This window comes from Mastomys coucha, unplaced genomic scaffold (genome assembly GCF_008632895.1).
Source record: "Mastomys coucha isolate ucsf_1 unplaced genomic scaffold, UCSF_Mcou_1 pScaffold21, whole genome shotgun sequence".
In the NCBI taxonomy this organism is placed as follows: Eukaryota; Metazoa; Chordata; class Mammalia; order Rodentia; family Muridae; genus Mastomys; species Mastomys coucha.
In genome coordinates, this window is record NW_022196904.1 from 109,603,982 (window position 1) to 109,614,778 (window position 10,797).

At 41.0% G+C, this 10,797-nt stretch overlaps 1 protein-coding gene across 11 annotated transcripts in view; it reads left to right on the forward strand.

The window, feature by feature from the left end:
* Positions 1–10,797, forward strand: part of LOC116102886 (ankyrin repeat domain-containing protein 26-like) — an 88,883-nt gene that overhangs the window by 24,033 nt on the left and 54,053 nt on the right. For 10 of the 11 annotated variants that reach the window (XM_031388126.1, XM_031388133.1, XM_031388129.1 and 7 more), the window contains 3 exons: positions 1,864–1,903; positions 9,460–9,499; positions 9,857–9,930. In XM_031388126.1, coding sequence (XP_031243986.1) covers positions 1,864–1,903; positions 9,460–9,499; positions 9,857–9,930 — 154 coding nt within the window. The remainder of the gene's footprint in view (positions 1–1,863; positions 1,904–9,459; positions 9,500–9,856; positions 9,931–10,797) is intronic. The other variant, XM_031388127.1, reaches the window with a different exon arrangement.

Genomic DNA, 10,797 nt, shown 5'->3' on the forward strand with positions numbered 1-10,797 from the left:
CACAGAAATAAGCTGATACATAACCAAATTGAGTATTTTTTTTAAAACTGGAAGCAAATGTGCAAATACGAAAGAGTTGAAGCTATCCTCCCTCCCTTTTAAATACAGATGTCAAGTGTGGTTTACATGGCTTATTGTTTAGAGTTTAGAGACAAACTACAAGTATTCATCTTTCTAAACACATAAGCTTCTCCTGAGTCAAATCTTCAAACCCAAGACCTAGCACATTGCTCTGATCCGTTCCTAAATCCTCTGGGTACCCCAGCTGGGGTAAGTTCCAAATAACTGTGCTGACATTGACCCTCCCCTGGCCCTTCCCTGTCTCTCTATTAATCTATTTTGCCATCCACTTTCCCCATCCTAGGCTATGACAATGGTGGGGGATAGAATTCAAACACTGAAGCAGGGGATACCTTGACTCCATCAGTCCTGATACACCAATCCAGGCACTCACCTGTGTCTTCATATCCTCCACATGATTTTGTGCCGTACTCATGGGGTTCATGAATATAACAAGCACTGGCCCCAACAAACAAATATAATAAACACTGAGCTCCCAATGAAGTTCAGTAAACATTTTGGAAAAGGGAAAAGAATGGATGTAAGAGCCGGAAGGTGGGGAGGGAGACTGAAATGTTGTCCTCGGGATATGATGGGGCTGTTGCACACATGAACCCACACACCCGTGGTTACTTGCCCAAGATCTACCCAAGATCAAGCCATTCAAAAGCTCCTGCAGAGAAGGAGGGGGACTCCTAAGCCCTCTACCTCTAGCAGAGGAAGTATTAGCAATGCATGGCTACTGGGGAGGGGGAGTCATTAGCAATGTATGACTACTGGGGAGGAGGAGTCATTTTTCTTTAGGAGTATGAGCACTGGTAGTAGGTTCCACATGACCCAGGGATGACCCTGTATTCATGACCTTCTGGCAGCACTAACTGGATCTGTAGATTACAAATAAATATATAAGAAGGTCATGAAGTTAGGAAGATGATGTGATAAGGGCAGGGGAGTTGGGGTGGATATCAAGATGTGTTGTATACATTTACAAAATTGTTAAGCAATCAGTAAATATATAAAATGAATATCCATTTCTATCATGTCTCCTCACACAACATTCATATATGTTACACAACTGGAAGGGTGGCTTTTTACCTACTTATGCACAGATTTTAATTGCAAAAAAGGGGATTCATATTCCAGCACACACACAAAAAAGATCTTTTGTGGTTCTCCAGGACTCTGAGGTATTCATGCTATCCCCAGCAACTATGTTATAGTTTAAGCACACAGCTTTCATGGTCTACTTTTCCTTGCTTTCATATAGCCTTCACACCTGCCTTTACCTTCTCTGACCCTGACAAAACATCCTGTGTGTATAGTACTTCCTAGGAGGCTTCAAAGTAACAACTGACTCTTCTATGAATCCCTAGCAATAATCGTTTCCATTGTAAACTTGGTGGATAATTCGTTTTCTGATCTCACTAGGTGATTTCTGGCTTGATGTAGGACTGTTACATATCATGGTTTTTTTTTTTATTTTTTTCAGCTTCTTTTTTTTTTTAAAGATTAATTTATTATATGTAAGTACACTGTAGCAGTCTTCAGACATACCAGAAGAGGGTGTCAGACCTTGTTACAGATGGTTGTGAGCCACCATGTGGTCGTTGGGATTTGAACTCAGGACCTTCGGAAGAGCAGTCAGTGCTCTTAACCACTGAGCCATCTCTCCAGCCAGTTACATATCGTTTGATGACACAGTAAACACTGTGGTCTCAGAAGTTACTTATGGGTGAGGAAGTGAGTTAACGTGTTTTCTGAAGGTTTGTTGGTTTGTTTGTTTGTCTGGTTTTGTTTTAATAGGAAGGACCAACAGAGTCGGGAACTGGAAAACATGGAAAAGGTAATGTTTCAGAAAAAAATAACCACAATTTGCCATATGTTGATAGAGGACATTAAAGCATTAAAAATGATGCTGATGAATGTCTATGAAAATCTCCTAAGCTACACTGGAAGCTTTAAGACAAACAAAGGTGGAATTACACTTGTAATTTCAGGTATTAAGAAGCTGAGGTAGGCCGGGCAGTGGTGGCACATGCCTTTAATCCCAGCACTTGGGAAGTAGAGGCAGGTAGATTTTTGAGTTCGAGGCCAGCCTGGTCTACAGAGTGAGTTCCAGGACTGCCAGGGCTATACAGAGAAATCCTGTCTCAAAAAAAAAACTTAAAAAAAAAAAAAAGAAGAAGAAGAAGAAGAAGCTGAGGTAGGAAGGGCAAGAGTTCAAGGACAACCTGGGACGTGCCCTATTGTAGGGGCCAACCTCAAAAAGAGAAAGGAGGGAAGAAGAATGGAGGGGGGAAGAGAGGGAGGCAGGGAGGGAAGGAAGAAAGGGAGGGAAGGAAGGGAGAAATTGATACATGTAAATTATATAAATCCAAATGTGAGATTCATTCCTTTTCAATATTTTTATCCTTTTATCCCTTTGTAATTTTCATTGCTCCTTGAAATTTGGCTTCTCACTATAGAACCTATCGCTTCTTGTTTTCTCTGATCTCTCTTACAAATTACATATGAGTAATTCCCAAACTGCCCCAAAAGCTTTGTGAATTGATCTGTTCAGTGCCTAGCCACATCTTCTGTTTTCCCAGATCATTTTATGACAAGTTTAGGCAATTCAAAGTTGTTTTTTTGTTCTGGGGTTTGGTTTGGTTTTTAGTTTGGGGCTCTGGCTAAGATAACTTCCTGCTCTTGTGGAAAGCCCAGTATCACTTCCCAGAATCTACATAGAGTCTCACAACCATTCCAGTTCCACGGGACCTGGCACCCTTCCACAGGTATCAGGCATGCACACAGTTGAGCTACCTGCAGTCAAAATACACATACAGAATAAAGATAAATAGTTTTAATATTTCAAAATATATTCGACTAAATAAACAAAACTCTCCACTTGCCAAGTAGTCTTGTTTTTAATTTTATAAAGTCTCGTTTTCTTATGGAATAATTCTAGGTCACATGCTCTCATTATGCATATGCATTTGTCAGCAGAGCCAGCTGGAGAAGGTCGGTGGAGGAACTAAGAAGGTTCGATGGCAAAGGAAACAGCCAGCGTCAGACCTGTAGTAGCTCCTCGTCACATCTCACATTAACTCTGTGCCTCTCATGTAATAACGTAGCATGAGGCAAAGCGAATCATTTTTGAATAAACTTTTATAATCATCATCAATATTTTACATTCAATATTTACTTTTAATCACCCTAGCTACAAAACTTAAACCAGCCTTGGAATATATAGTCACATATAACTGATATCATCGGAACCGAAGAAGGTTTTCTCTAAATATTTCTTGCTGTTCTGGGCAACTAGCTCACATAATGAAGAGGGTGAGATAAAACCTGAGCTCTGTTATTACACAGTTGGAGCTCAGGGTGGTTATGTGTAATGGCCACTGTTCTATCTCCTCAGAAGACATGTACTTGTAGTTTTGTGTTACCATACCCTTGTGCCCAGTGTACAGAAGCAGGTCCTTATTGTGGATTCCGATTGTCTTTGGGCTCTGTCTAATTTAAGTAAACACATGATATGTTAACTCATTTAAATACAGTGTAATATTAATTTGATGTTTATATTTACTATATGTCAGTCTTATGGCATTTCTTTACATGTTGGTTGTAGAAGACACCAAGTGAATGATAAATGCTTTAAAGAGTGGAAACTGAGCAAAACTGACAAAATTAACAGTGACAAGAATATTATATGAGAAACCTCATAAGGAAAGAATGATCATGAAGCAGAATATTTAAAGTTACATACAGATGATATTTCCATTAATAACTGCAACTATGAGGACACTCCATACTTCTATAACAAAACTCTACTCCCTATTAGGGAACCCATGCTTCCTACTAGAAGTCCCACCCAGCATTCAGAGTTGTTCAATCTTTATTTTCATGGTTATAAAATTTAAGATGTCACAGTGTCTACAACTCTACCTTTTTTTAAATTTGTTATCCCTCTCCTGGTCCGCCCTCCCATAGTTCCTCATCCCATTCCTCCTCCCCTCCTGTCTCCAAGAGGATGACACCAACCAGGCCTCCCCACTCCGTAAAGCCTCAAGTCTCTCAAGGGTTAGGTGCATCTTCCCTCACTGAGGCCAGACCAGGCAGTCCTCTGCTGTATATATGTTGGGGACCTTGTATCAGCTGTGTATGCTGCCTGGTTAGTGGCTCAGTGTCTGAGAGATCTCAGGGGTCTGGGTTAGTTGAGACTGCTGATCTATCTATGGGATTGCCATCCTCCACAACTTCTTCCAGCCTTTCCCTTAGTTTAATGACAGGCATCTTTGGCTTTTGTCCATTGGTTGGGTGTAAATATATGCATCTACCTCAGTCATCTGCTTGTTAGGCCTCTCAGAGGGCAGCCATGCTAGGCTCCTGTCTGTAAACACACCATAGCATCCATCAGTAATAGTGTCAGGCCTTAGAGACTCCCCCTGAGCTGGATCCCAATTTGGGCCAGTCACTGGACCTCCTTTTCCCCAGACTCTTCTCCATTTTTGTTCTGGCAGTTCTTTCAGACAGGAACAATTCTGGGTCGGAGTTTTTGACTGTGGGATGACAACCTTATCCCTCCACTTGATGGACTGTCTTCTGGAGGTGTACTCTACAAGTTCCCTCTCCCCACTGTTGGGCATTGCATCTAAGGTCCTTCCCTTTGAGTCCTGAGAGTCTCTCACCTCCCAGGTCTCTGGTACATTCTAGAGGGTCCCCCACCATCTACCTCCCAAGATTGCTTGTTTCCATTCATTCTGCTGGCCCTCAGGGCTTCACTCCTGTTTCTCTCCCATCCCCAATACCTGATCATGTTCCCCTTTCCCCCCTCCCCGGCCCCTCCCTCCATCTGCTCCCTGTGGTTGCTTTCCTCTCCCTCCCAAGTGGAATTGAGACATCCTCACTTGTACCTTTCAGCTTGTTAACCTTCTTGAATTCTGTGGATTGTATCCTGGATATCTTGTACTTTTTTTAGCTAATATCCACTTATTAGTGAGTATATACCATGCATGTCCTTTGGGGTCTGAGTTATTTCACTCAGGATGATATTTTCTACTTCCATCGATTTGCCTGCAAAACTCACAATGTCTTCATTCTTAATAGCTGAATAGTATTCCATTGTGTGTGTGCATATATGTGTGTGTGTGTGTGTGTGTGTGTGTGTGTGTGTGTGTGTGTTCTGTATCCATTCTTCCATTGTGTGACATCTGGGCTGTTTCCAGCTTCTGGCTATCACAAATAAGTCCACTATGAACATAGTGGAACACGTGCTCCTGTGGCCTGGTGAGGCATCTTCTAGGTATATGCCCAAGAGTGGTATTGCTGAGTCTTCCGATAGATCTATTTCCAATATTCTGAAGAACCTCCACACCTGCAGGATTTGCTGAAGGAGATACAGGCAGGAGAGTCATGAGTTCAGCCTGGGCTACACATAGGTGTTCAATCTTTACATGTAAATGTTCTTGTTTTTTATAAAGTCAAGAATCCTGTTGATTCAGATTTTTACTCTTTCTCCTCTTGTGAAACAAAGTCTATGCTTGGATCATGACTGAATAGATTTGTTCAATTAGGATAAAGGTAGCTTTACTTTTAAGAACCAGATCTGACCTGAAATGCTTGGCTGCCATACCAGGTTTGGAACTGTAGATGTGGTGTTCATGGGGAATGGGAAAGCTGTGTGAGCTTAAGGTGGGGGATAATAGTTTTCTCACGTTGACGTGAGTGATCCTTGACAGTGCCTCATTCTATGATCACTCAAACATCTCTTCTGCAGCCCAATAAATTGGCACCTGTGGGGATCACCAGTTCAAAACCAGCCTGAACTCCATAATAAGATCTTATTTCATAGCAGCAGGGTGTGTGGGATGTAGTCAGTGTCAAAGCACCTGCCTACACATGCAAGGCTCTAAATTTGATCCTTGCCACTGGGAAAATAATCCTTCTCTCCAACTGAAATGTCATGAGCCCTTGCTGTGTGGCCCAGTGAAGCCTAAAATGTCTCAGTTCAAATGTACACAAGACTCACCTACAATTGAAATTGAAACTTTTGAAAACCTAATTGAACTAAGGAGTCTTCCTGCAGCATTTCAAATTTTTGGTTTACAATAATGTATAATTTAATTACTGCCAGGCAGTGGTAGCGCACGCCTTTAATCCCAGCACTTGGGAGGCAGAGGCAGGTGGATTTCTAAGTTCAAGGCCAGCTTGGTCTACAGAGTGAGTTCCAGGACAGCCAGGGCTATACAGAGAAACCCTGTCTTGAAAAAAAAATAATTACTAATACAAATTATAACAAAGTTCTAAATAAATAAAAAATATTGTGTATGGTAACACATGACTGTAAAATGAATATTATATTAATATAGACTCATACAATTAGTATGGCAGCAGTTATTCCTCAACCAGCTAATTCCCCAAATAACCACACAATGAGACTAAGATTTATTAAAACTGCCTTGAGCCAATGGATAGAACTAGAAAATATTATCCTGAATAAGGTAATCCAATCGCAAAAGAAAACACATAGTATGCACTCACTGATAAGTGGATACTAGCCTAAAAGCTCCAAATAGTCAGGATACAATTCACAGACCACATGAAGCTCAATAAGAAGGAAAACCAAAGTGTCTTCCTTCCTTCAGTCCTTCTTAGAAGGAGAACAAAATACTCACAGGAGTAAATCTGAAGATAAAGTTTAGAGCAAAGACTAAAGGAAAGGCCACCCAGAGACTGCCCCACCTGGGGATTCATCCCATATATAGCTAACAAACCCAGAAACTATTGTGGATGCCAAGAAGTACTTGCTGAAAGGAGCCTGATATGGCTGTCTCCTGAGAGACCCTGCCAGAGTCTTACAAATACAGAGGCAGATGTTAGCAGCCAATCATTGGACTGAATTTGGGATCCCTAAGAGAGGAGTTAGAGAAAGGACTGAAGGAGTTGAAGGGGTTTGTAACCCCATAGGAAGAACAACAATATCAACCAACCAGAACCCCCAGAACTCCCAGGGACTAAGCCATAAACCAAGGAGTACACATGGCTCTAGCTGCATGTGTAGCAGAGGATGGCCTCGTCATGCACCAATGGAAGGAGAGGTCCTTGGTCCTGTGAAGGCTCAATAGATGCCCCAGTGTAGGGGAACCAAGCGTGGGGAGGTGGGAGTGAGTGTGTGGGTGGAGGAACACCCTCATAGAAGCAGGGGGAGGGAGGATGTCATAGGGTATTTCCGGGAGAGAGGGAAACCGGGAAAGGGGGTAACATTTGAAATGTAAATTAAAAAAATATCCAATTAAAAAAAATAACTACCTTGAGCCAAATACTGAACAATTATTACTCCATGCTAAATCTCCAAGCAAGTCAGGCTTCCACCAAGACAACATTCCCATATTACTTGCATTTTTTGGTCCTTTCTTGTTCCAACTGTCTTCTCCTGATGCTTCCTCATCCTCTCTCCTCATGGCTGCCCTCCTTCCTTCCTGTCTGTTTCTCCACCCATCCTAGAATCAGAAGTCCCACCTTATTCTCTCTAAAGCTCTGTATTGGCTTGTTGGCTTTTATTAGCAAGGCAGGGAATGAATGAGGAGCAAGGTTTTTATAAAAGCTTGAGACAGGAGCTTCTAAGAAAAAACATAACCAGATAACAGGATAGAGAAATCAATGCCTGAAATAATACAAGGGTAAACTTTACACAATGTACAAAAACATTTTGCCAACACATGACAGTTTATGACAAAATTGGTGTCTGTGAAAGGTGTAGGGACGCCCTAACCTTACCCTTCCTCTTTTCAGTGTTGAAATTTCTGTATCTTTGGCTGGTTCTATCGTTTATTTATAGTATCGGTGTTAGTGTTTCATTGCTGTGAAAAGACATGATGACCAAGACAATTCTTATAAAGGAAAGCATTTAACTGGGGCTTGCTTACAGTTTCAGGGATTTGGTTTATTATCAGCCTGGCAAGGAGCATGGTGGCATGCAGGCTGACGTGGTGCTGGAGAGGAAGCTGTGAGTTCTACATCTGGAATCATAGGGAGCAGGAAGAGAGAGAGACATTGAGCCTGGCTTGGGCTTTTGAAGCCAAAGCCCACCCCAGCAGCATACTTCCTCCAGCAAGGATACATCTACTCCAACAGGGCCACACCCACTAACCTCTGTCAAGTAGCACCATTCCCTAATGACCGAATATTCAAATACATGAGCCTATGGGTGCCATTCCTATTCAGACCAACACAGCATCTAACTATATGTGGTAAATAATTCTTTTCCTAAAATCCAAAATGTATTTCCTGAGTAAGGTCTTCAGTTTCTACACTTCACAAATTTATTCTGATCGGTCTTCTAAGTGCCTGGTTGCCTTAATTTAAGAAGTTACAAGGAGAGACTTTGACCCTGGTTCTCTCTGACTCATCCTAGACTCCCTCCTCTCTGACATCATCTATATTCTTACTTACAAGCGACTTCATTTCATACTGCATGACCACTTTTCATGCCTTACTAGTGGGATGTGCCTTTGTACCAATGACAAAATAAACTCTGCCTCCTTCTCTACATGCTCCCTTTGTGCATGTCTACACGGCTGCAAAGACGAGCTCTCTTATGTCTATCTATGATGGTCAGACTTAGCTGTTTGTTGAGTAGGTTTCAGTCAGAGGAATGCAAATATTCACAGTATAGCATGAAAAATATATTTCACGGCTTGGCTTTAATTCTCTTTCTTAGACATCCATCTCCTTCCCAGCAGCCATACTTCTACTTTTCTTTTCTACTTCTAGCATATCACGCTCACAGTCCGTTTGCCTTGCTTCTATCTCCCACACTTTTGCTCATGTTCCTCTGTCCCAGAATTGCTTTCATACCTCCCTTTGCTTTCTTTGCTTTGGCATATCATCCTGTGTGTGTAGTATTTCCTGGGCTTCAGAAGTAGAAATGACTTTTCTTTCTTTTTAATATCTTAAATGATTCATTTATTTTATGTCATGTACATTGGTATTTTGCTGACATGCGATGTCTTTGTGAGGGTGTCAGATCCCTTGGAACTGGAGCTGTGGACAGTTGTAATCTGCCATGTGGGTGCTGGGATTTGAACTGGGTCCTCTGGAAGAGCAGCCAGTGTTCTGAATGGCTGAGCCAGCTTTCCTCAGTCCAGAACCGACTTTTCTAGGTGCTCCTCCCTATACTCCTTTCAAGTATAGAAGTAATGGATGATTCACTTCCATTCTCAATTGTTAAATATAACTCTACTCATTCTTGGATGAAGAGAAGAATCTTATCTTCTACTTCCAGCTTGAGCCATAATTGTGCCATTATTTGATAAACACAGCAAATATTTTTTGTCTTAACAATTCATTTAGTGGGTAAGTAGGTGAGTAAATAGATGTTTTCAGTCGTGTTTCTCTTTTTCTCACTTTTAATAGGAAGAATTGACAGAGCCAGGAACTAGAACAGAAGAACAAGGTAGTGTTTCAGAAACCCTTGCTGGAAAGTCTATTCTTAGTCATCCTGACTCATCCCCTTTATTGCAGTACACAGAGGCTGCTTCTAATCTGCCATTTTACTTGTGGAAAAGTCTTCTTGATGCTGAATATTATCCAGTGTGTCTCCAAGAGGATTATGAAACGTTTGAGCAATTAGAAATATTTTTCTTTAAATATATTTATAGAATTAGCTAAAATTAATATTAAAATAAAATACTCCACTCTCAAAAGGAAAATGAAAATTGTTCTTGTTTATTGCTTTCTACTTTATAATGTCTCGTTTCCTTATGGGATAGTTCTAAGTCGCATGCTCTCATCACACATGTGCATTTGTCAGCAGAGCCATATGGAAGAGTGACGTCAGTGGAGGAACCGAGGAGGCTCAATGGCAGAGGAGATGACCAGCCTCAGGTATGTAATAATTCCTATCTCTATTCTCATTAAATACCAGCTCTTTTCCTTTCATAAATTAGTATAGACCAAATAGATATAGTTTTCTAATAAACTTGCAGAATCCTTATACCATAATTTCATGTCTAGCATTGTTTTTAGTAATATTAACTTATGCTTTCACAGTTCCTACATGTAGATAATACATTCTGGTCACACTCACTTGCCCCGCCCTTAACCTGTTCCCACCACCAAACTCCCCCTCCCAACAAGGCCCCCTTCCGCTATCATATCTCTTTGGTTTGTTCTCCTTTTCCCTGTGAGGCACTGAGTTTAAGCAGGACTGTCTGTCTTCATGTGGATGTAGGTGATGCTATTCCCTGGAGCATGAGACACTAACCAGTTACAAAGCTTAAATATGGCTTATGTTATACAGTAACTTATAGCTAAACTTTCATGTAATTGAAAAAGATTTTCTCTGGATGCCTCTGTGCAACGTCTCACCGATGAGGAAGGTAAGATAAAAAGCTGAGCCCTGTTACTATGGTTGAGGCTATGAGTTCTAACTAAAATTCAGGAGTTGTCTGTCTATCTTCGTTTTCAGTGGAGAGTGGATCAGAGAAAGCATTTTACAGGATTATAAAACATTAATTTTTTTTCTTTACATGTTAATTTTGTCAGACATCAAATGAACGACAAACATTTTTAAAGAGACAGAAACAAATGAAAATCAAAGAATTAAAAATGATCTTTGTATTTCCCTGATGACTAAGGATGTTGAACATTTCTTTAGGTGCTTCTCAGTCATTCAGTATTCGTTAGTTGAGAATTCTTTGTTTAGCTCTGTACCTCATTTTTTAATAGGGCTATTTGGTTCTCTGGAGTCTA